The sequence below is a fragment of the Centruroides vittatus genome, unplaced genomic scaffold, assembly GCF_030686945.1.
Source record: "Centruroides vittatus isolate TY-2023 unplaced genomic scaffold, ASM3068694v2 contig_329, whole genome shotgun sequence".
In the NCBI taxonomy this organism is placed as follows: domain Eukaryota; kingdom Metazoa; phylum Arthropoda; class Arachnida; order Scorpiones; family Buthidae; genus Centruroides; species Centruroides vittatus.
In genome coordinates, this window is record NW_027122113.1 from 4,131,255 (window position 1) to 4,157,596 (window position 26,342).

The window sequence follows — 26,342 nt, forward strand, 5'->3', positions numbered from 1 at the left end:
TATTAATGCAGTTTTAAATGCTTTTGATCAATTCGTGCGCTAAAGAATCATTTAACGTGATATTTATTTAATTAATAAAAACAGTAATTACAATAAACAATATAAATTTGTGTTCAACAATAAAATATTCATTAAAAATTTTCATACAAGTATTGAAACAAGGGTAAAATTTCATGTGATTATTGAAACCTTATTAATAATACTAATTGCATTTTTCGTTGCAAAAGTTCAATTCTTTGATTGAATCGTACGGGACGACAGTTAAGGTGGCAGCTTATCGCTCTGGAAACCCGGGATCACATCCGGAAGGGTCGAAAAATCCCAGGTTCGTCGGATACGTCGAGCCCCGTCCTTCACCAACTGGCCACCCCATTGTGGGCTTGGCCAAACCAATAATGGACTTGCAACAAAGGCCTTCTGAGTCCACAAGGTGGAAAGAGTTAAAAATATACATAAAAAACCGAATTGTATGTGCATATTTATAATTAATGATACAATTTTAACACCTTGAATATTTTATGATGTATTTTCGAATAATTGCTTAATTTCCAGCATTGAATTCCTAAGAGTCTTTAGTAGTCTAAGAGAATCCTAAAAGAAAAGAATTAAAAATATGAATATGATTTAATTCTTGTTCCGTATATGTTCAGAAATACTTACCGTGCATTTACAAGAAAATTTACTAGATATGTGAAAAACAATAACGTCGTTGCCGCAAATCATATAAGCAACTCCATATCCGTTGTCAACTACTGGTCCAAATCCTCCTCCACCTGCTATGAAATCCGGGTGCTTATTTATATCATAAAGATCCATTTGATGATGAGGAGTCTGCAATGTAATTTTTAAGCAACGTTTTCATTTAATACTATAACATTTTTCAAACTTACATTAATATCTCGTTAATAAATTCGAATTGGTCAATTTTAGTTTATCATTCGGAATTCAAAAATATTGTCAAAATATATTAATAAAGACAGCTGGATGACCGTGCTGTTTAGATGACAGACTAACAATACGGGAAAGCATTCTATCGTGTCAAATTTGATCGGTGTTTTGAGACCCTTGAACTCAAAAAAGTAAAAAATGGAGAATTTTCGAGATATGGGCATCTTTTCGTTTCATATCTCAGGATGTGGTAAAGATTAAGAAAAGAAATTTAGCATAATAATTTGTATATATGGGGCATCGATGCTGTTAAATTTTGGAGTACGGAACTCAAGGGGGTGGGGAGATAGAGGGGTCACTCGAGATATATGTGATATACTACGTAATATGGATGCTGTATAATATCCATATTACGTTCCAACACATGCAATATAATTAGAAATTCAGTCTGTATTGAACTATACTGTAATATCTCCTCATGTGGTTTTTATACTAATGTGAACATTAGTGAGTGTTATGTTTATGAACCTATATAAATAGATGGCACAATATAAACGTTGTAAGTACAATTGTACCTTTTTTATCATTATATTTTTAAAAAAATTGTATTGTAACATGTCACACTCATACAGTACTTCAACCGTGAGGCCGGATGGCCGAGCGGTCAAGGTGGCAGCCTACCGCTCTGGGGGACCCGGGATCAAATCCGAACGGATCGAATAATCCCCCAGGAATTTTTCGGGGTGGTCCGTTCGGGTATGTCGGGCCCCGTCCCTCACCACCCGGTCGCCCCATTGTGGGCCTGGCCGAACCCATAATGGGCCTACTAAAAGAGGCCCTCTTAGTGCCCACAGGGCGGAAAGAGTTTAAAAAAAAGTACTTCAACCGTACGAAAAACCGACTTGTAGTCACCATCATTTCTACAAGTTATAAAACAGTAGATACTTTATAATTACATCCAGTTTTATGTAAGATTTAAGGTTTTATTGAATTTTTCTGTAGTAAATTGTATTTTATGTCATTTAGAAAAACTTGTGTGTATTTATGGAAAAGTTCAAATGTGTAATGGAGTTTTAAATTATTTTCTCTCTAAAACATGTAAGTAATATTGTAAAAATCTTTATGAAAATAATAATAACTGTCGGGATTTTTAATCATTTCGTTGTTCTTTAATAGCACCGAAGAGGGGCTGTGAAGTCATAACACCCGAAATGCGTGTGTTAAAATTGTTATAATAAAGTCTTAAGTCATCCAGCTGGAGTTGCTGGGGGGAAAATCAACCGTTACTGATTAAAGTGATTTTATACACATATATGTGATATCTCGAGTAGGGTCGGACTTAATGAAACTTTTACACGTTATTGGTATTTACAATATTTGTAGAACTCATTTCTACGCTCAAAATTAAGCCTTTTTATTAAATTAATATTATAAAAGTTTTTAAATGATATCTCGTAACAGATGACGCCACACACAATTATAACTTTGAGATAGTTCATAGAGTTTTTTAAACTTAAAAATCTCCATTTGAAAAATATTTATTATAATTCAGCAAAATTAGTCTTTTTCAGATATTGTTATTTATTTGGTATCTCAATGACAATATTCATTTGCATGCTCTGCATATTTTTGACAATTATGCAGCAAAAAATAAAAATTAGCTTTAGGCTAATTTTAAATAACATACTACAAATTTTTTGTAAAACTCAAGGTAAACGCGTTTTGTACCTGAAATTTGAGTTGGATTATAAAGAAAGTAGCATAATTTATATATTTTTATGATGCAAATTTGTTCGAGAACTCTATGTAAAATTTTTAAATGTAAACGAAGGAATATAATTCTCAGCAGATTTATCATTCATTTTCTTTATCTTGTGAGTTATTTTATTTGTGAAGTATAACAGTTAAATAAATCAAAGAAAAACCTTCAGGATGTAGCAAATTTAATTTAAAAAAAATAATAAAAGTTTAATTAATATAAACAAATTACAATTTTAATAAACCTTATAGATGCAATAGTTATCGAGAATATGACGTTCTCTAAATGTCAGAGGAATCTATTTAATTGGCAAGTAAACACTAAAACATATAAAATCTAATAGTTGGTTTAGACAGCTATTTGATTTAGATTCAGAGGTCGAGGAAGTAAAGGTATTAGCGAGGTTGAGACCGAAGTTTTAAACGCGAAAACTTCTACGTCGGCGTTCAGCGCCGCTTTCCTGTAAGCCTAGAAGTTTGGCAATGGCGTTTGGAAAGTCAGTGGAATCATGTTCGACATTCCAAAGGCCATTTCCAAACTTCTAGGCTTACAGCAGTGTTTCTCAACTTCTAACGAATCGTCGCCCCCTTCGATAAAACCGTTACGTAGTATCGCTCCCTTCAATAAAACCGTTACGTCGTATCGCCCCCTTCAATAAAACCGTTACGTAGTATCGCCCCCTTCACTTCGAAAAAAATTTTGTCAATCGGCTAATCAGGACCCCGGAATATTATAATTCCTGCCACGTGACAGAAAAGGGTTAAAAGTGGAAGGAAGAAGGATTATAAGAATGCTATTTGTTTAATTATTGTACGATATAATGAATAAAATATCTAATTATTCTTAATATAATGTTTTACTATATCGCCCCCAGAAAATTTTTTTGCCCCCAAAATATAAATTGTTGCTAATCGCCCCCGTTGAGAAACACTGGCTTACAGGAAAGCGGCGCCGAACTTCCGACGTACACGTTTTCGCGTTTAAAACTTCGGCCTCAACCTCGCTATTCTCTCGTCCCAGGAAACGGATTCGATATATAGCCTAATAATAAATACAAGGTCGGTAAAAATAAAAATTCATAAAAGATGGGAGAATTACCGGAATGAAATGCAGTTTGCATGGTAAGTATTATCAGCATGGGAAATTTTTTGCTGCTGGGAAAAATTAGTTCCAAAAATCAGCAACGGGTGGTCTATCACTAATCAATACGCTGGAAGTATGCAAATTTGACTGATATCAAATGTTAAGTACCCGAGAATTTATTTACATGCCTCATCTTTTTGAATAGTGAGATAACAATCATCCATCCGGTCATACTGCACAATGTAGTAGTGGCCGTTATTACTCGACAAAATTGTGTTATACCCTGTGGCAGAGGCCATGTAGAACACTTGTTTCTCTAGTAAACACATGAAAAGTTATTTTCTTTCTATCTTTCTTCTTTTTTGTTAATATGGAGACTAGCCTGTTGGCTTTTTCTCCGAGGCACACCGCTTAGTTATTAGGCGAAGCGGTTAGATCGGTACACAAAACGTTCCAAGGCTTCCATGTGTTGACGGGAAGGGAGGTAGGCTCGTGGCGAGTATATGCAGTGGTGATATTCGAAATATTTAACAAAGGGTTCGCTAGCAGAAAATTTTTCCCTGACAATCACCGATAAACGAAATGGAAGTTTTGGCTAGAAATAAATACAATACCTTTTCTTGCGATATATCTAATAATCAGTGGTGTATTTGGAACGTAACGAGCCCTGGGCGAAGACCAGGTAACAATAGTATATTAGTGCTGTCGATCTTTTTTTTTTTAGGCAGAGAAATTTTTCACCCCGAATGGATGGCACTACAATAATACAATATCCTTTTTATTTCGCTGTCCATAGCCCGACACGTGTTCCACAGCCATCTTGTATTATCTCGCGCGCGAGATTGCGGGATCTCTCTTATGACTGGATCTAGTTTCAAGAACTCTCTTGAATCGATCGCGATTAAACCTCGTTTCGGTCGACATTGAAACGGTGAGATAGATCAAACCAAGACATAGTCCCCGACCTTGCTCACAATATAGATTGAAATGCTCGGTGCGAACGGGGTGTAAGGCTCTAGTTTAGTAGTATTACAGAGTATAATACGCATATTTTAATATGTTTTTTTTAAAAAAAAAACAAACCCAGAAATGTTCCGTGTGTTTAACAAGGTTCGGAAAACTGAAAATTTTAACAACGGGTTCGGCCAAACCTGTGCGAACCCACTGAATATCACCACTGAGTATATGGGAGTTAAATTGCGAACGATGGACAGATCCAAGGTCAAAGAACAACCAAATTCTTGGCTGGCCCCCTCGTACTGCGGGCAAACTAGCCAATAGTGAGAAGTTTCAGACAAGCTACAGTGGGGAAAGTTATTTTCATTGTTTGCATATCTATTCATTACTTTTTGGTATGTCAACGCCACCCATCGGTGATATTTGGAAATAATTTTTTCCTCAATCTCGTGCTGATAATTCCAATAATCCTCCTGTCTTTTATGAAATTTTAGTTTTTACGGACTTTTTTTTTGCCTATCCTGTATTATATAATACCCGGGACCCGGTAATAATATAATATATATTAAAATTATAATTGTTTCATTAAAAATAATTTAAATAGATATTAGTACTTAATTTATATAATACATTAATCTGTTAAAATTATATTTCTTAATGGTCAAATTCTTTGTTTAAAATTTTCATTATTTGTATTGGTCATTAAAATGAATGAGAATTGATTCCATTTTGATCTTCATCGATTGAAGGAAAATAAAAATAATACCTGACTGGTTGAAAGCCGCCAATTATCGTGTAGAAACTCTTGAAGAAAGGGCGAATCTACTTCTAAATATTTTGATACAACATATAAACAGAAAAGATGGCGATCCACACCTCTTCCACACATGGCCTCACGATACGATATTTGATGAACTTCACAGGCATTTTTAAATAATTGAATTTTCATATTGTCCTGCAAAGTTCAAAATCAGCACACGGATGTTTTGAACTTTCAATTATTGATAATCTTACCGTGCAAGTAGGATCATCCATTGCTCTGGCCCATGCACACGATTCCTTAGTGACAGAACGAACTGTTTCAGTTCTTCCCTCGCGAAAAAGCCGTAGCATAGATGATTCGTAAGTTAAACCGAATTTCCCAGAGTCCTAAAGAAAGAGAGAAGACATTTGAAACGCTCACAAAAATCTGTTTGTTCTTTATTAAGAGGTTACTTACACGAAAATATGCCAGTTGAAGTGCCATTTGGATGTAAGCGTCTGGGCTAACTCCACACGTTTTGATGAAATTCTTACCGAAATCGTTGTGTATATACAATCTCTGATCAACATCACTGATCAGGTTGAGAGCTGATGCAGTACACGTTCTAATCAGATCCACGCACTGAAAGAAGCCCATATTAATTGTTAACTCATAAATTTTTTTAATAGCAAACGTCACTCACGTCTGTTTCAAGTTCCCATTTTAATCGCGTAGGTAATGGTGGCGGATCCGCTATATCTCCGTCAATTCCTCCTTCATCGTTATATCTAAAGTATTAACAAACTTTTAATATTGAGAATTTATATGAGAAAAATTAAATGAAAATTTAACTCACTTCTGATAAAGAAACTCGAATGATAGACAATACTCCCACATTTGTGCTAACACAGGACCATCGGCACTATTTACAAAAATGTTGACGTTAAATTATAGAATAATAAACATAATTTCTAACGATTAAGAAGGATAATCAAAGAATTTAAGAAGATAAAAATAATTTTAAAATGTAAACTTACTAAGAATGTTCCAGATTTAGTCCCATCTGAAATTAATGCAAACATGTAACCAATAATCATGCGTTTAACAAATATAAAATAGATATTTTTACAAACCCTTCCATTCTTTCCAACAATTAGAGTGAATGATTTGTCCATCCAAAAATTATATCCTTTACCGTGAAGTAAATTTTTTACATACATATCTCCCTTTTTGGGATCGTCCTAAAACGAATTTCTTTTTTACATTTTACTGATTAAAATAATTTTATAACCGAAATTAGTATAGAAATTACTTACTATATCGTACGATTCTTCATCCAAGATGACAAAGAATGCTGCCTGAAATGCATAAATTTCTCAAAATGGAAAAGGAAAAGAGGTAATAATCTCATAAATCGTTTACCTTTTCGATGATATCCAATGATATTTTATTCATTCCTCTCGAGAAGTACTCTTTCCTAGCTCTGGCCCAAGTTACTCTAAGAATAGAAGCATACTTAAAGATAGTCATAAAGCTTTTATAATACTGTATTAGTCAACTTACCTGTCAGTAGTAGTAAGAGCACCTACGTGCTCCTCTCCATAATTTGATTTATAGTCATCTTGTAAGATCCATTCCAACTGCCTTGAATGAAAATATATGTTAATAAAATTTGTGTAATTTTAAATGGTATCAATTTAATCATATTTACCATTGTATTTCACGACTACTAAGAAGACGATTTTTATTATAAACGAGTACTTTGTAGAAGTTTCCATTACTTCTAACTACTATATGTTGACTGTCTGAATAATGCACGATCTTATCTATAATCAAGTTAAATTGATTTATAAATTATTTAATTTAAATGGCTAAAATATAAGTGTTGCGGCTATTAAAAATTTATAAAAGCAAATATTTTAAATTTATGTTACAGTTTAACTGTTATGAACGAATAAAGATGCAAGTGGAAAGAAACTAAATGCACTAATGTTTATTTTAAATGGAACTTGAAGCATTCTTGCAGCATCAGAAGGAAAATGGGCACTACACAGTTCATACAAAATGTTAAATTGTCGATTCACTTAAACATCTCTTCCTCGTCTTTTCTAAATATAATATCTAATTTTATTTATATATTTGCATTCTGAATAAAGAAACAGCGTTTCTCTAATATGTTCTTTATAAATTATAGTAATTGTAATAAGGAAAATACCTGTTTCTATTCCTGGTACGCGAGTCGTATTGAAAACTCTTTCATACTGCCAAGAGCAAAGGGGTATTAAATTCTTGACCATTAACTAAAATAGAATTAACATATTAGGATAATTCCTAGGATTAATGTTGATAATTATCAAATAGATAGGTGACAGTTACCGGCTTTAGTGTTTGTCTTTCGATTGCTCTCCGAAAAAGAAAAGCATTATGGATGAATGTTGCTGTTCTGGAAGACTGAGTGCAATTGGGGATATAGAAACGATCCTGTCAAGAAAGTACATGATTTTTTCCACTATTTATGCATTAATAAATATAACACTTTAAGACTTACCACTCCGTAGTAATTGCTATTGATCAGCAAAGGGTCTCTTCCTCGAAGATAAACATATTCCTCCCACCAGTCTGATATCTAAAAAATAAAGAAGTATTAACAAACATTTAATATAGGTAACAATTTTTGAAGAAGTTACTTACGTAATTGGAAGCCCACCAGGATTTTAGCCACAGAAACCATTGTAACTTCTTGCCTACGCCTTGCTGAAACTCCAAAGCCAACTTCTCTCGATTCTCATAATCTTCGTCTTTCAGAAGTGGACGCATGGACATCAGATACTAAAGATGTATTGTAAATTGTAGATAAATAAAATATTACGAAATGTATAGAGAACAATTTTTACTCTTTTGATTGTGTCTTCCAGACTTGGTACAGGTTGACGAGGTATAGAACTCTGTAAACTGTACAGAAGAGGAGTATTATTACCTTGTAGTAACTTTACAGCCATCTGGAATTAAAGATGTGTTATATGTAATGTTTTAAATATCAAATATAAAGTTAAACAAAGAACTTACTGCCCAAATTTTAGTTTTCAACGATACTTTATTTCCAACATTCGAATCATACATCCAACCTTTATAGATAAGAAGCAATTTGAGAGTCTGTCTCATTATTACTATGATACTAATCCACAAAATAAAACTGAATACTACGCAAGTGGTGAGGAATGCTAAAAATGGGGTGAAGCGGTCCCTACATAAAAATTATAATTATTATTTACAAATTAATAACATTTTTTTAACACTGATTAATTATTTTACTTACTCTGGAAGCCAAGTATTTATAGTTTTAGTAATTCCATAGGAGACATCATACGAAAGAAACTGTAGGAATGTGATGATGAATGTTAGAATTATCAAACTGATAGGTGAAGAAGGATATATTCCACTCTTCAAATTGTTCTGCATTAATAAGAAAAAATAAGTTTTTAGTACTCGTGAAGCGAAATATATATTTTAAATTCTAGTTAGGTTTAGATGTTTATTGATCTATTCAAATTTATTTTTCAATATAGATATACTCACTATCAGTCTTGCATAGCGTTTCTTCCACGATCTCCATCCACTTTGCCATATCATCTGAAGAACTTCGCGATTATAACTGATATTCACCCCATCGTGAGTGATAGTGAAGCTGAAGGCAACAGCTAAATGAGCCTCTGCCATGTCTGAAATACAATCTTTTTTTTTAAAATAATTATAAAACTTTTTACAAACTTATTAAACTTTTATTAAAATTATTTCGATGTATTTACATGTATAACTTATAAAAAATTAATAATTATTTTATCGGATAGTGCGTATTTTATGCGTATTTTTATGCGTAATTAATTTGAAACTGTACTAAAGGTATAAAACTTTTTGATTGCTTCTGACCTTATCTTAAGACTATTAGTTCTTGATCGTTGGCATTTTTGTGCATTCTACTAAAAATCGTTTTTTGAAATTAGTGAATTTGCCCATTATTATTTTTCCATTATAAAATAACTCGTTATAAAATAAGATTGTAACTGTAGCCAATCGGAGTAGTCGTTTGCGAATAACTAAGATTACCATAATAGTTGAAAACAAAATACGGACAGATTAGCAGAAAAAGTGCTCAGACAGAGAGACAAAACAAAGGGAATTTATTCATATTTTTCAATCTAGTAAATGTAGGCACAAAATGCAATTTTAAATATAAGAAAACTATTTTACCACGTAGACAACAAGTACTAACGAATTAAAAAAAACTGTTGTATTGAAGAAGACATTTAGATTTTCTAGTGCTTAAAGACAGAACAGTTCAAGAATTGTTTAGTAAATGTTTGCGAGGATATTTTATATCATAAAAATGAATTATGGAGGAATGTACTGTACATTCTGGATTCTGTGTTACTTCAGGATATACTAAAGTAAGAAACACAAACTGCATCAAATATGGTAATTAAATTGATAAAGGCTGTGATATATTTGTATTTTTAAATTTATATTTTATAATTCAAGATTATCAAACGAACATGCTCGATCTAGTAACGAAATTTATGAAATATGGTGATCTGAATGCACCACAGTAGTCGAGAATGATTGAAGTAGTCAGCAATCTTGTATGTGTTTTCAAAACATAACATTATAAGCATATAATATTATATGCATTTGCGTAATAACTGGTTATAGTTATTACCCAAATGCTACTTATGATAAACGTTAAGCTATTTATAAACTTATAAATACAGTCGACTCCGCATAAGTCGACACCCCAAGGGGAAGTGGAAATGTGTCGAGTTATCCGATGTGACGACTAAAGCGAAGTTGGAAAAAAAACCACAAAACTACAATTAGGAAAATACAGTAGTGCGTTATACAGTAGTATAGGCTTACAATACATTGTGTCCTCCATTTACAATTACTCCGTAGATGAAAAACTGAAAAATTCGTTTAGTGGTGTTTGTTTTGAGCACTTAACTGTCTCAACTTTCTTTTTCAACAATCACGAACGCCTTTAAAACTTCATCTTTGCAATTGTCAATTGTTGGCAAGTAACGTCTAAGGATTCTTAATGCCTTAGCTTGAGAAAATGCAAAATTGGATTCTGGTGTGACGTTGATGTAAATTGTATATTTTCTTTTTGTTTATCTGTTATTGTTTTATGCATAAAATGTTAAAGCATTTTTATTAATATATTATTATATTAATTATATATTAATAAATAAATCGACCCCCCCTGAAAAAAAAGAGTTCGCACCACACATGCGGAGTGAATTCATTTTTTCAGGAGGGGTGACGACTTATGCGGAGTCGACTGCATATACGACGAATATATACGTATATACATTGGTATACGTATATTATACGCATTGGTTACGTTAGAGCATTGGTGTTTTATATTCGTCGTATATGTATATACGACGAATATAAAACACCAATGCTCTAACTTGCTATTATCATGACTAGAGATTGCAATTGCTGGATTTCTCATCCAACAATCTAGCTGGATCCAGCGCATTCTTCGGCCTGCTGGATCCAGCGCATTCTTCGGCCTGCTGGATCCAGCACTTGGTGCTGGATACAGCACTGCGGATCCGCAAATACTCAATTAACTTTCTAAATAATTGCGAAAAAGTCTACGTTGTCGGCGTTGCCGCTTTGCTAACTAGTAGACTGCTACTAATCACTTACTCACTACTTTACTAACACTAATAATTAAATTACTTATAAATAAACTATACCTTTATCAATCCAGAAAAATTTAATAAAATAATAACGCATTCAATCGCTTTTAACGATCTTCCTCAGTTACAAAAAAATACAACATTAACTATAGAACATAAAATGTGTTCAGAATAAATATAAAAAGAATAGTGCTTAATTACATCCCATTTTTAAACAAGATACATAGATGTACTGCCAGGTCTAATAATTTTTCGTATTGTATACCGACGTAATCCCACTGTTTTCAAACTTTTAAGAAACGATAAAAAGAAAGAAGTCGGAATTCAACAACGGGTATATATTCGGTGCCTTTACACGACCAACGTTTCAATTCCAAGCTTGTTTAAGTGAGTGCAACGATGCGCAGTTTAAAACAAAGGCTCAAGGAGCACAAATATACAATCAGTAAGAACCTTGACAACACTGCGCTGGCATCATACGCAAGACGGAAGGATGTTAATGTCCAATGGAATCAAGCGGCAATTATAAAAATGATGACGAATAGGCAGTTTTTTTCGTTTTCGCGGAAAATCGAACATATTTTGCGGGAAATCAAACATCTTGAGAGATTGAAAATCTGCAAGGTGCACATGGCAACTGGTTGTTTAAATCATAGAAATGCGGACTCATTGTCTACCGCGTGGAGATCCTTTTATATTAATTAATGTTATTAACGGACAATGCTAGTTTCGTAGTTATATCTTATATATTTTTTACTTTTCGCTATTTATTTTGTTTATTTATCTATATTTTGTCCGTTTGGGCGTTTTCCGTTAATTTTTATATTTATTCCGAACACATTTTATGTTCTATATTTAATGTTCTATTTTTTGTAACCGAGGAAGATTGTTAAAAACGATTGAAAACGTTATTATTTTATTAAATTTTGCTGGATTGATAAAGGTGTAGTTTATTTAATATATACTTATAAATAACTACAGACTAATATGTAGAGCCTATATAAGAAAACTGGTAAAACTGATAGCCACTTAGCCACTGATTATCCGTCCTTACATTATTATAATATAATATATTAATATTAATTAATTAGTAGAATTGCCTTTGCTATTACTTAACTTAAAAATTACATTATAATTATAATCTAACTAAACATTTAAAGTTAATTATCTCAAGTGTTAAACCGAACCAAAGTTAAGTTTACTAGCTAAATGTGTAAGAAATTTTACTGATTTATAATGACCAGTCTAAATAATAAAAGTTTCTTAAGAATTTTAAAAAACCATAAATTGCTGGATAGATAGATGACACTTTATTGCACCAAAAATACATCCGCGCTGGATCCAGCTGGAATGATTTTGGTCCAGCAAAAATCCAACTGGATTGAAAACACTGCCGGATTGCAATCCCTAATCATAACAAATCCAATAGGATATTTTTTATAGAAGCGACTTTTCATAAGAACAATTTCGCTTTATACCATTTTTACAGTACTTTTTAATATATTATTTGAATAATGACTGAAATATAAATGCAAACCTTTTCTTAAACGAGCGCCAAATGACTTATTTATTAATTTTATTCCTTAACTCAAAAAAAATCGAGTAAATTTCAAAATCCATATATTTCTACATTATTTCCTATTAATATAAAAAATAAATCAAAGAAATATATTCATAAATCTTTCCTACAAAATTTTCAATCTTTATTGCTTTTTGCATTGAGCCACTTATTTTGATAAATGTTCGATATCTTTGAATAGATGACAATTTATCACCATTTTGAATTGCTTAATAGTTTTATTGTTTAAAACTATTAAGGTGAGTCAACATTGATTTATTGATCTCTCATTTTTTTTGTTCTTTTCGCATTGTGAGCACTAAGAGGTCCTTTTACCATGCTCTTTTAGTGTTTATTTTCGAAGCTCGTTCAGGCGTACAGTACAATTAATGCGACAGCGTAGCGAAGGACAGACCCGACCAGAATTAAAATGAAATTATTTAAAATATATTCTATAATTTCTAAATACCTCTAAGAAACTGAAATTATCTATCAATCGTACATTTGGCATCATCTTTGGATATACTGTATTATATTGCTAAATTGAAATCCAGTAAAATTAAACAGAGAAGTAATTTTATTAACTTTATGGTTCGATATTGTGTATTAAATAAATTTTCCGATCGAATGAATCTTTGAATATTCTTTCTTGAATAATTTTATTACTTGTAACATTGATGTAGCTAGGAACTAAGTTTAGCAGGCCGAGCGGTTATATCGCTCAAGAGGACCAGAAATGACGAATCGAAAAAACTCCAGGAACTTTTCGGGCACTGTCTTCACACCATTGTGAGCCTGGCCAAACCCATTAAAATGCACTTCTTGCAAAATTAATCTTATCGAGAGTACAGCTCTCTCGCTCCTTAGATACTTATTCATTACTTTAATTTATATTCTATTTGAACTTTGTAGAGGCCGTAAGCTATAACATATAATAGGCCTTTTTTCTCCACCAAATAACGATAAGTTTAAAGGCGAGAGACCTTAAATCTTGGCCTCATAGCACGAGGCATCTAACTCTATTTTTTTCTCAACTGATTTTGTATTGGTTTAGCTTATCTGTAAACTCGACCCTGGTCAAATTAAGTTAGATTATTTCATTATTAAAAGTTTATTATTAGAAAATTAATAATAAATTTTCGAAAATATATCTATTTTTAGAAGCGAACTACAGTTTAACTGTTGGAAAAACAATAAATGTTAATTATAATTTATGAAGTTTATAAATTATAATTAGTAATAAGGCCATAAAAATATAATGAGTAATAACGCCATTAAAAATACAATGAGTAATAACGCCATTAAAAATATACATTTAAATTTCTTATTAAATTATTAAGAAAATTAATTTTTATAGTTTTATCTTTCGCAAATTATAATTAACTACTTAATGTATTTTCTTCTAAATATAAATCAATTCATAATTTTTAGTTATGCGTTATTATTATAAAATTAGCTGTGTTTTTTTCAAATAAATAAATAATAGGGTGTACTATAGATTACTCCCTATGGAATTTCAGGACTTTGATTATATATTTGAACTCAGGGGACCGAGACGAGTTCAACGATACCCTACTTTTGGACCGGAGACGAAAAATAAAAAAGTTATCATACTTTTTTCGGCGATCGCGCGATGATAGGGAGTCGCGTCGCTCTCCGCTAAGTCGGCCTCGCTATCGCGATCGGGAGTCCCGTCGCTTGCCGTTAAAATTGCCTTTAGTAGACGTTTCCCCCTTTTTTTATTTCGTTCAAGAACTACCGTGAATCGATCACTAGTTTAGCACATGGCGGCATGTGGTGGCGCCCATACGAGAGGTCAGTCGGGCCGCCATGTTCGCTGCCAATAACACCGAAATGGCGATCGCGCGATGATCGGAAGTCGCGTCGCTCTCTCCGCTCTCGTATCGCGTGTTTAACCCTACTGGAGATGACCGTAGTCCGACGTCATGGTTTGCAGACTTTACCGCAAGATGGCAGTACTAGCAACTATGGTGCCGTCTTCATGAGTGCATTAAAAACGTATGGTAAGTGAAAAAGTATGATAACTTTTTTATTTTTCGTCTCCGGTCCAAAAGTAGGGTACCGTTGAACTCGTCTCGGTCCCCCGAGTTCAAATATATAATCAAAGTCCTGAAATTCCATAGGGAGAAATCTATAGTACACCCAAATAATAATTTAATAATAATAATTTTAGGCGCTTAAACTAAGAAAAATTAAGTACGAATTTTATAATACTAACTTTCTCAGCGAATAACATGTAAACTTGTATATAAGCTTTTTTATGGTGGCAAGCAACTGTATGAGAAAACCAATGACATAGTCCGTTTCATATAAGCAAATTATCTCATTGGTTAGCTTACTTAGCTGCATGCCTTCTAGATGTAATCTATATTAGTGCTTCAATTAGTTTGCCTCAATGACAGCTTGTTTTTTATTTAATTTTTACTTCAGGGACCATTAGAAGGTTAATAATCTGGTGTCTCCTTACCTATATCCTATTAATTTATAACCAGTGGCGCGTTATCCTATGGGCAAAAAGGGCAATTGCCTGGACTCCAGCCAACAGGGAGCCTCAAACTAATCTTTTATAAGAAAATATTTCTTCTAAAAAATTCCCTTGAAGAAAAATGCTTGAAGTCAACATTGTACAAGGAGCCCCCTAATTCAAATTTGCCTGGGACTCACGAAGCTATAACGCACCACCGTTTATAACTGAAGAAAAATGTTAAAATATCAGTCGAAATCATACTGTATGTAAATAAGTTCAAATGACCTTTCTAACATTTCAAAAAAATAGTTTATGTTCAAGTTGCTTTAATAGCAGATTACCTTGAAAACTGCAAAAACTATTTTCTCTTTTGTGAATTGCAATTATTTTTACTATCCTCCAAACATACCTCCAAAAATTTTTAGAATAAGGACTGACGAGAGGCATAAAGCCCAAATGCATATCCTTTATAAATTACAGAAAATAAACTTGTTTTTTTTCTATCAGAAAGGAGTGTTCCTGTGTGATTTGTTCTCTACAGCAACTTTATGCTAATTCCGAAGGTCAGAGAACAGTAAACAATCAAGTATTAAAAAAAATTCTTAAACAAACTTAATAAATTTTTAAACTAAAAATTACTATAGAATATAATTTACAAATTACATATTTATTTAAAAAATAAAAACAATTATTCATAATAATTATTTAATACACATAATTTTAGACTTAAAATCCATTATTTTCTATTGTTTTTTCTCTTAAAATTGATATGTAAATTTTTTCCTTATTTTTTCATATTAAATTGTTTCATAAATATTACACAATTTTCTATCTAGTTATTCAAGTTTTATTTTTGATTAGTTTTCCTCTTATATCAATATTAATATAATGCATTTGAATGTTACAGCCTAACAAACTTTAGATGGCGACTTCATATTTTTGTTGCTCTTCAAAACAATAGAATTAACTTATAACGACAGAATTATTTGAAATACAATAAAATTTCCCAATAATATTCGAATTATAAGGTGTTTTACCTCTTACGTAGAATTAACAAAAAATGTTTCTTCTTATCATTGCGAAATATCTAAGCTGTTAAGATAAGAATAAAATATAATTATGTACAAGGGCGTTCGCAGAAAATTTTATAGGGGAGCAGAGCTTGTAGACAAGTAATTACATTAATAAATTTTTATTTAATTTTTGGAGGATTTTTTCATCATTTGAAATACAATAAAATTTCCCAATAATATTGAATTTAATATGAAAAAGATCACTAAATTATGATTAAAATGGAAAAATTTTCTGCATTAGATCCTGTTTATATACAACATGATTTTGTACATTAACGAATTAGCACATCTTTATTATAATTATGTATTACGTAGAATAGTTAAAATAGAAATTGTATGATATCAATGATGTTTTTAACGTTTCAGTTAACTAAAAGTAGGTTTCTACCAACGATTAAGTTATTTATAATTTCTAGCGTAAAGTTATAAAGAATTTTGTAGCTTAAATATGAATTAGGCCTATAGCTAACAGCAAAACCAGTTTAAACCAACCAAAGGAAAATATAAATTGATTGTCCTGATGCCGCATATAATTTTTTAATACTCTTTCTAATTTATTAAAGAATTAGAGGAAATATATTGCTAGTACAATTTTTTTTTACTATAAAATGGATCATTTTAACAAGTTTACAAGGATGAGTCATGTAACTCAATACATTTTTATACGTTGAAGAAAAGATTGGTAACAAGTTAAGTGTTTTTTGAAGAATGTTTTCTCGAGCATTTCGTATTCGTTCCTGCCCTTACTGGGGTGGCAGGTACAGTTCATCTTGGCTTAACTTTCCTTTAAGATGTCCCCATAGAAAATCTCAAGTGGTGATCTAGCAGGCCAATATGGACCACCACGTACTATCCGGCGACTATTGTAGCATTGATCATTACTTGTCAGACAGCATGCGAATAATGAATGGAGGTTGAAGGCCATCTTTTTGAACACTTGTTAAATTAATTTCTTCATTACAGTTGATTTATTATGTTTCGGCGATAAAAAATTGCTTTTCAGTTTGAAAAGAGAAATTTTATTAATCTTCTTTTAAAATTGAAATTTCATGAAAACTAAGCGATAAGCAGAAAAATATTTCAAACAAAAGTTATTTGTTGTTTCGTGTAAAATCAAATGCCGTTACAAAAAATATAGTTTTCCATTTGAAAATAACAAGTTGACCTTTGACACGTCGAACACATTGTCAAAATAAAAATACGTATGCTTGTATCCTTTCCTTTAAATTCCTTAAGTATCATATAGGTCTACGTATTAGCGGCGAGTTATTAATAATAATAATAAATAAATAAAAACTCCGGCAACAAATTGGGTAACTTTCCGGGCAAAAAATTTAAAATTGCGTGTTTTATTTAAAAATTTTTTATATTGTTAATTATTACAAAATGGCAAAAATCTTAATTTTGAGGGCAGAGATGAGTTTTATAAAAAAAAAAAAAATTGTAAATGTAACGAGTAAAATTTTTTATTAAGTCCGACACTATTAGAGATATGACATATGGCCCTCTTCTATTTCTTCACTCTCTTAACCTTTAACCATCAAAATTTAATGGCATCAATAGCCCTAAAACACAAATATTCCTGCAAAACTTCAGAAATTTTCGACAAAAAGTTCAAGATTTATTAAGCTTCAAAGTATGTGAACAAAATCGTGCCCCCACACACTAACATTCATACATGCAAGAAAAATTCCCCTTTTTTCCTTATGTATTTCTGAACGTTTCAAGGTTTTCTGAGTCCAAAAGTGTAAAAGTCTTTTGACCGATTGCCACATTTTCCATCTGTTATATATTACAGCCGTGAAAGTAAAAATAAAAGATAAAATTGTCTTTATATTTTTAAAACAGATTTTCATAGATAATAACAATCGAATTAATACTGTAATATTAGTATTATTGTATTAAATTAATTAAAATTAATATTATAATATTAAATTGTTTAAATGAATATGAAAATCAATTTTAAAAATACGAAGACAGTCGTACGTTTTATTTTTCATTAAGGCGAAGCTTCTTCTATGTGGCTTACAATAACGCATTCGATCTCAAAATTTCACCGATAGATTTTGATTAAACTTTGCCATTTTCCATTAATTCCGACGAGAAATACAAAAATTTAATAAAACTGGAGGTATATGACTTCGTTTTCGAGATAGAATAGTCAAAGTGACAACGTTCATGCTCCCTGACGCGATTGAGCGCGTCTAATGGAATTCAGGAGGAAAAACACAGCATTGTGCGCGCTTAACGGATAATGGACACCAGAAACGAACGAAACACAAGAACAAAGCAAAGCAATCGACGTCGAGAGAATATAAGGATCACCTCTTCCGTGCCTAATAGGTGCAAAGATCGCCCCCTTCCGTGCCAAACAGGTGCAAGGATCGCCTCTTCGTGGCGACAATTGTAAGGATTGCTTTCTCGTGTGGCCAGTTTTTTTCTTCTGATCACACAGATACACACTATCTTTATCTCTCAATCTCACACACACAGCAATAAACATACGTACGTCCTTGTATATACATTCAAACACGTGTCGGTGCCCGAGGGTACAGGGGCGAAAGATAATGTGTATGTACTGTACTAATACTAATTATTTCAGTGTAAATTTTAATGCTTTCATTTTTACGACTCACGGCTCTGGTGGCAGCACTTTCTTCACAAATAACTTACAACACGGCATAGAAATCTGTCTGTCTGCAAGGCGATTGTTTCGCGACAGTGTGATACGTGACGCCGTTACGTTGGAACCACATGTCTTCCAGATCCATACCGTGCAATGCTACGCAGTTTACATCCGGCACTCCTAATGTGACACTCTTTAATTAATATTAAAAAAATTGAATGATGTTTGCATTTTTAATAATAATTTAAATAATTCGAAAATAGACAAAGCTTATAGGAAAGAAAGTGTGAGTTTTTTCTATTTTCACTTTTTTCTGCTCTTCTGGGTATGATTAAAGGCACTGAGAGTGCCTTTAATCGTATCCAGAAGAGCAGAAAAAAGTGAAAATAGAAAAAACTCATACTTTCTTTGTAGATTCGTCTAGGGCCAGGTCATCAATGAGACAGCCGACTATCCGGGACAAACCATTTCCCGAAAAATTCTTGGGACCGCCCGGATTTGATCCTGGATCCCCAGGGCTGACGCCTTAACTGTTTCGGCAGTTCGGCTGTCAAAAAGAGTGTATTATATAACTTTCGATTTTAAAATATTACTGATAAGAATATTGCATATACAGGTTGGGCCAGCGAAAACGAAACGGCAGAGTGTTCGTGTACGTCCAAGCAAATCGCTCGGACAGGTCGATTTTATTCTCGAGGGGACATCTTTTGCAATAAAGTTTTTGCGATTCTGAATGCAACAGACAACAAAAAATTTTAAAAACTCATTTATTTTGTATTAACTAAACAGACATTTATTTCGAAAAAATTGTTTGTTTAGTTAATATTCAGAATCGCAAAAACTTTATTGCATAAGATGTCCCCTCGAGAGTAAAATCGACCTGTCCGAGCGCTTTGCTTGGACGAACACGAACACTCTGCCGTTTCGTTTTCGCTGGCCCACCCTGTATAATTAAAAGTATTTAGAAGGAAAACCCGTTCCTTAGTCAGGGCCGTCCACAGCTTGTATGGGACCTGGGGAGAGCAGGTTCCTTTAACCATTATTATTATTATTTTACAAATGAAACACATAAAATGTTTCTTTGTTAATAAAAAGAAGTAAAATTTTAAAGATTTTATTTTGTATTAGTAAAATAACATTAATTTTATGGGGTAAGAATCACTAAGGATCTTAAAGTTTATTCTGGGCTTGGAAAAATACTCCCAGCTCCTCCCCTCTCGTTGTCCTTGTATAGTAAACTGTTCTGATTTGCAAATTATTCGTGTCAATAATTAATTTCTGATATTTTGTCATGATATCACTTACAACCTGCTTATTTTCCATATATGAATTTTCCTTTACCTTATGAATTTTCCCTTATTTTTGTAATTTATCTACTTCAATCACGCATTAATTATATAACATGACTTATTTTAAAATAACACCTTAATTTTTTATTGTTAATGGCTTCTTTTTGTCTATGCACTACCTGACATGAAGGAAAGTCAGAAACTTACTGAGCACGCCGCACTGACCACGATGGCAGTAAGTTTATCTGTGTATTAAATAAAAATTAAATTGGAGCAAATTATATAAGGCACGAAACATTTAAACTTGGCATAAGATAGCCGAATATCTTAATGATAAATTATTAGGTTTCAGTCCATTTTGATTCCCTTCTTCCTTCGATACTTCGTGTAAAGTGAAACCTATGCCAAGAAATTAATATTAGCATTCAAGTACATTTAATTTTAACAAATTAAACATGTATTGTAATTAAATAATTCACTTTAAAATAATAAAATATCGCTCTTCGGCTTTATATTGTGTCAAAATGTAAAGAGTGTTCGAATTTTAAAAAGATCTTAGAAAATTAAATCGTAAACTTAACTATTAAGTTGTAACTGTAGAATATACAGGATGACTAAAAAGCCTGAAAACACAGAAGTTATTATTATTATTATTTTAATTTACAATTGACAAACGGTTGAGTTGACTCAGCTTTGTTAATGAAGGATGCCATGTACAGTACAATGCCGTATCAATAAATCATATATTATTATTATTTGCCAATGTTTCCAGGCTGCGACTATTTGCATTATATTGGTTTTATTATATTACTTCCAAACTTGCCTAAAATTTGACAAACCACTGAACAAGTCTTCTCTTTTTTTTTTTTTCTAATTCAAACGAGTTTTAGAGGGGGAAATGACTATTTCTGAATATCTTTTCTGTCAGGAAAAATAAATAAAATGTAGTAATAAGATTGGATATGTTTAACCAGACTTAAGTAGTGAATTAACAATAAGAGTGCATTCATGAAGATATCCTTGAAATATTAATGATAAAAAATTTTTCCTCAATTGAAGGAAAGGCAAAATATTAATACATAAATAATCTTAACATGACAATACGCCAATTAACAAAGATGTGGACATTATTGTAAATGCATCCAGTTTTCCATTCTTTACAATATGCATATGATTAGGCCACTACATATTGAGTTAATCTAATATTTAATGTATATTAATATATTTATATGTATATATATATATATATATATATATGTATATGTATTTAATATATTTATATGTATATATGTATGTATATTTATATGTGTAATTTTGATATATATATATATTGAACTAGACATTAGTTTGAACAAAATATAATTGTTCCTATCATATTCATTCACATTAAAAAGGGGAGGGAACAGATATACTGTATTTTCAAAAGAATTCAAAGTTTTTTCCGCTGGTGTAATTTCGAATATATTATTTGATTATAAAATAATGAAAGTCTATACGAGGCGAACCACACGAGGGTTTGGGGTTTAATCCCTCCATTTGGGGAGAATTAAAAAATTATTTTGTACCCGTTCGGTGTTACTCTATAAGGTGCTCCACAAAAGTATAAAACCGCTGCAAATTTACTATACGAAGGTTAGGAATTACTTATATTATGTAGCTACCTTTCTTATATTGTTCGGGATTTATGAAAACATAATTTGTCGAAACTCGTAGTTTCCTATATCGCAGCAAACAGCAGAAATTGTAAAAGAAAACTGATTTTAAGTATCACAAAAGTATAGAATCGACTAGCAAATGAATGCAAAAAGCATTAAATACTACAAAATAGCTTAATTTAGTAATTTATTTGTGCATCTCCTTTACTAATAACATCGAAAATCCGATTTGGCGCATTATCAACAAGATTTTTATGATCGATGCCTCAGGGAGTTTCAAGTAGTGATAATTGCTTGTTTTATGTGTTCAACTACTGTTCGTACTACGTATTGCTTGTTTTATGTGTTCAACTACGTTTATATGGCAGCAATTTGTTCTCCAGAACTTGTTGATAGTCGGCACTATTCATGCGACCTGTAACGAATACTAAATTCAATTTTTTCAACAGTAAAAGCACCCTAAATCATAACACTCCGACCACCGAAGTTCCTTCGCTAAAAGTACTTGGACTCTTTTCGTAAATCACGCCAGTAGAACACTAAATCATCTGACCATCCAAATTAAATTATTTTCCGTTTGAAAAGATACGACAAAAAGGGTTGCTATTTCTTGTGCAAGCACGATAGGTCTAAACGAAACAGAAAACTTATCTTATTCCATTGAGTTGCCGTATTTTTCCTAGCAAAATCGTGTCGGGCAGCTTTGTGCTCAGGCTTGAGAGCTCACTTCACATTCGAGACCGAAAAATGTTGTTGTTGTTATTGTTGTGTAAAAACCTTCGAACGGTTTCGTGATGTACTGTACTTGAATACCCAAATCGTCCCAAAGCGGTGGATTAGAGGCTGCATTAGCAATTCGTCTGCGGTCTCGCGGGGTAAGCTTTGAAGGACGTCCACTTCTACGCTTCGGTCCATAATTTACAGGATTTATTGACTTAAACCAGTGTTTCTCAAAGCTACAGTTCGTCCTTTCTTAAAGTCTGTTAAATGGGTACCACGAGGCATGATGAAAATAAATAAATAAATAAACTTTCACACTTCAAACTTGCGAGAATGATGACGGTTCTATACTTATGTGGCAGTATGTAAATTGACTTCGTTGCTATTCCACAGTCCAGGAATTAGAAGCTCAAGTTTCCTAAAATTACGTTCATATAAATTAGGTGCTGAATTACGCGTAAAAAATATATTTCTGACCTCAAAAGATCAATTTTTTGATCGGTTTTATACTTTTGTGGAGCACCTTATACCTACATTGCAAAAATTAATAAAATAACTATAGAAATACAGTAGAGCATCGATTATCCGACTTCATTGGGAACTGGGGTTGGTCGGATAACTGAAAAGTCGGATAACCGAAAAGTATGAAAAAATACATTATTAGTATAGTGTATTAGACCTGGTTTAAATACTAGCCTCCCTTTCATGGTCGAGCCAGTGCTGCCAGCTAAAACATGCAAAAATTTAACAAAAATAATATTAAAGTAGCCAAGACGTAACCAAATATTGTAGCGCCACATCACTAGCGGACATTTGAATTTGCCGACTAGAACGCGGTCGGTTAACCGATACGTCGGTTAATCGGGGGTCGGATAATCGATGCTCTACTGTAATGTTTTTTTTTTAAACTTCTTCCTTTAAAATATCCCGTGCATCGCCCTGAATTTATACGTTTAAAATTATTATTATTTTAATTATTTTCTCATGTAAAGCAATTTAAATTATGTATGAATCAAAGTATTAAGATAATAAAATTTTTATAATTTAATGAATAAATAAAAATATTTACACATGAATGTAATTTCGAGTTAGTTACGTTTATATATATATATTAAGTCAGTAAATGAAATATCATTTTTGATTCAATTTCCTTTTGATTTCATTGAAATCAGGAGGAAACAAACTTGTTTTATCATTTAAAATTCTTTCAGTTTTTCTTACTTTATTATTATTCAAGGACATTTTTGTTTGAAAATATAAAATGCTTTAGATAAATGCAAATATATATTTTCTTGTAAGTATAATTTAAAAGTTATTTAAGGAAATACTACCGTGCTACAAAAACAAGTAGCACAAATATCCCTGGATTTATGTTTAGGAGCATCATAGGACATAAAAGTCATATGTAACTGTCCATTTATTTCTTCCTGTTGCTATTATAGTAACAAAATAGAACATTTTAGTTGTGAAATTTCTCTTATTTGTATTCAAATTCGGGACAACGACCTAAAAATTTATACATCTTCCTATAACATCAATAAAAGTGAGGTAATAATATTTTAAGTAAGTCAAGTAAAAGTTTATTCAGTTAATGAATGTTTTATTAAATTAGACAGAAATTATTTAATTTCAGGTAAATTGATAGTTTAACTTTCATTTATAACTTAGAGAACTGTTTCTTTGTGTGTAATTTTATGAATTGAGGAAATATTCTGGTATTAAATAAAGACAAAAGGAGAATACTTCGCAAATAAATCACTGTAAAAATATAAATACATTTCAATCGTCTTAACAATTTTCCTTGAACAAAAGATTAATGATTTTAATAAAAAAATTTCTATAATTTATTGTTAAAAGAATTTAAACGTGTAAGATATGCAAGGAAATTTTTATTTAATACTCCTTTCAACATTAATAATTGAAAAAAATATGTATTAATTAAATTACAGATAACATAAAATAACTCACCTTGCAAAAATCGTTTATAAAACTCGCAACGTCCTCTTTCGAAATGCGATATGAGAGATAGAATTTGTTTACGACAACGACAGGATACGAAATCGTCGTAAATGCTCACGTGTTAGTTAAATGGTAAGGTAAATAGAGTGCGAAATACACGTCAGTAAATTGATTATAACGATTTACTCGTGCTTAATAACCTGAACCGAAGACGTTTTTAAAGGAAAATGTGAAGAATGTTTAACAATGAAACTACTCATTTCTCCGATATCCATGTTTGCTGATCAAATTCAAACAAAAATTTCGGTAAATAACCTAAGATCTTTGCCCTCTTTCCCTTTATTAGCCTCTACACAATAAATATCCGTACTTTTTCTCTTTTTTACAAATACCTTTATCACTGAAGCTTGAATATTAAAAACCGATCGTATCTTCTTAACGTTATTGAAATTTTACTGTAATTTAAATAACACTGATGCAGACGGAATTAAGTAAATATCAAAATCCATACAGGTATAATACAAACAATAGAAAAGCAAACAATAAGCTAGGTCATCCCTTAAAAAAAAAAAAAAAAAAAAAAAAAGTGAACATCACCATCATCTGCGTGACCTAATTTTAAATCCGGTGTTATTTGCGTTATGCAAAAATGATTAATAAACATTTTAAAATATAAAATTTACCGTTATAGAAATAAACTGTAATTTTAAAAATGACATTACTCACCTGCAGCTGTAAAAGTACTAGATACTGACTGGAGCACCAAGTGTTGTCTTCTACCTTGATGATGTCACTAGCTGATTTTCAGGTTGACTCGTTATTCTAAAGGCTATTGTAACATACAATGCACGCTTACTATTGTATAGATTTTCTACAGACACATATAAATTTACAGTATAACCATGAATTTTTTAATTTTTAATAAATTTCTTTCATTTTAGTTTCATTATTTAACTTTCGTTTCGTGATTATATAGGAAAAATTGTTAGACAATTGATACAATTAAGGATTATCTCAAATTTGGATGCTTAACCGCACACTTTCGATTCCCTTGTTTGTTATTGCGTATTTCTGCAAGGTTATTTCCTCGTGGATACCTGTTCGACACGTTTCAATGTTTTACGCCATTACTTCGACGGATTTGTTATTTTATATCTAAATATTATTATAGAAAGTATATTTAAATATAAATATCAACAAGGTGTTGAATTGATGAGTAAACACCCTTCGTAATTAGCACAATTAGAATTATTATTATTACAAAATCGTTGATAAACTGTAGATTATTATTTATCTATACCGTAAGTTTACGAATTAATATCTAATGTTTTCCATTCGTATCACTTAAACTATTGTTAACAACGCTATAAGATACGCTTACCATTTAACTATTCTCTTGTGAAGTTTACCATTTAAAAATGAAAAATGCGTTTAAAATTCGACCGCTGACTCTCATTAAAATCTACGGATTTGGTTTTGTAATTGTTCCTCTACATCTATTGTCATGCGTGAGGAACGAAGTGCAACGAAACGCGAATGAACTTATTAAAGGAAACGGCAGAACTATGTAAACGATACGCGGTCATTTTATAATATTACTTTACTTTAAACAAGGTTTTTAATAATGAAAGCTAAATAAAAAAATTCATTTCCTTATAAAAACAAATTCAATTTCAACGCTTCCATGTCGTGCGGATATCCTACAAATACAGATAAATATTTATATTAAAACTCTTTTAAATCTTACATTAGTAAGTTTTTAATTATACATATTTCATTAGCTTGTAGCTAATGAAATATTTATAATTAATGACCTTGTTTATTATTTCATTAATTAGCTTTC

At 31.7% G+C, this 26,342-nt stretch overlaps 1 protein-coding gene across 3 annotated transcripts; it reads right to left on the minus strand.

The window, feature by feature from the left end:
- Positions 1–44: 44 nt before the first annotated feature.
- On the minus strand, positions 45–24,819 carry LOC136973813 (carnitine O-palmitoyltransferase 1, liver isoform-like). Of its 3 annotated transcripts, none has more exons than XM_067268588.1 (22): positions 24,509–24,819; positions 9,006–9,148; positions 8,746–8,882; positions 8,496–8,673; positions 8,324–8,428; positions 8,121–8,258; positions 7,978–8,055; positions 7,806–7,910; positions 7,645–7,729; positions 7,141–7,255; positions 6,993–7,073; positions 6,852–6,927; positions 6,746–6,787; positions 6,563–6,670; positions 6,467–6,492; positions 6,286–6,351; positions 6,133–6,217; positions 5,907–6,071; positions 5,702–5,836; positions 5,454–5,642; positions 661–831; positions 45–591 (listed from the first exon to the last, which is right to left on the minus strand). In XM_067268588.1, the coding sequence occupies exons 2-22, from the start codon at positions 9,144–9,146 to the stop codon at positions 517–519; spliced, it is 2,301 nt and encodes a 766-aa protein (XP_067124689.1). In that variant the 5' UTR covers positions 9,147–9,148; positions 24,509–24,819; the 3' UTR covers positions 45–516. The 3 variants fall into 3 exon arrangements, with proteins under 3 accessions (XP_067124689.1, XP_067124690.1, XP_067124688.1); XM_067268589.1 differs by lacking the exon at positions 24,509–24,819 and adding an exon at positions 14,304–14,324; XM_067268587.1 differs by lacking the exon at positions 24,509–24,819 and adding an exon at positions 11,189–11,243.
- Between the last annotated feature and the right edge of the window lie 1,523 nt (positions 24,820–26,342).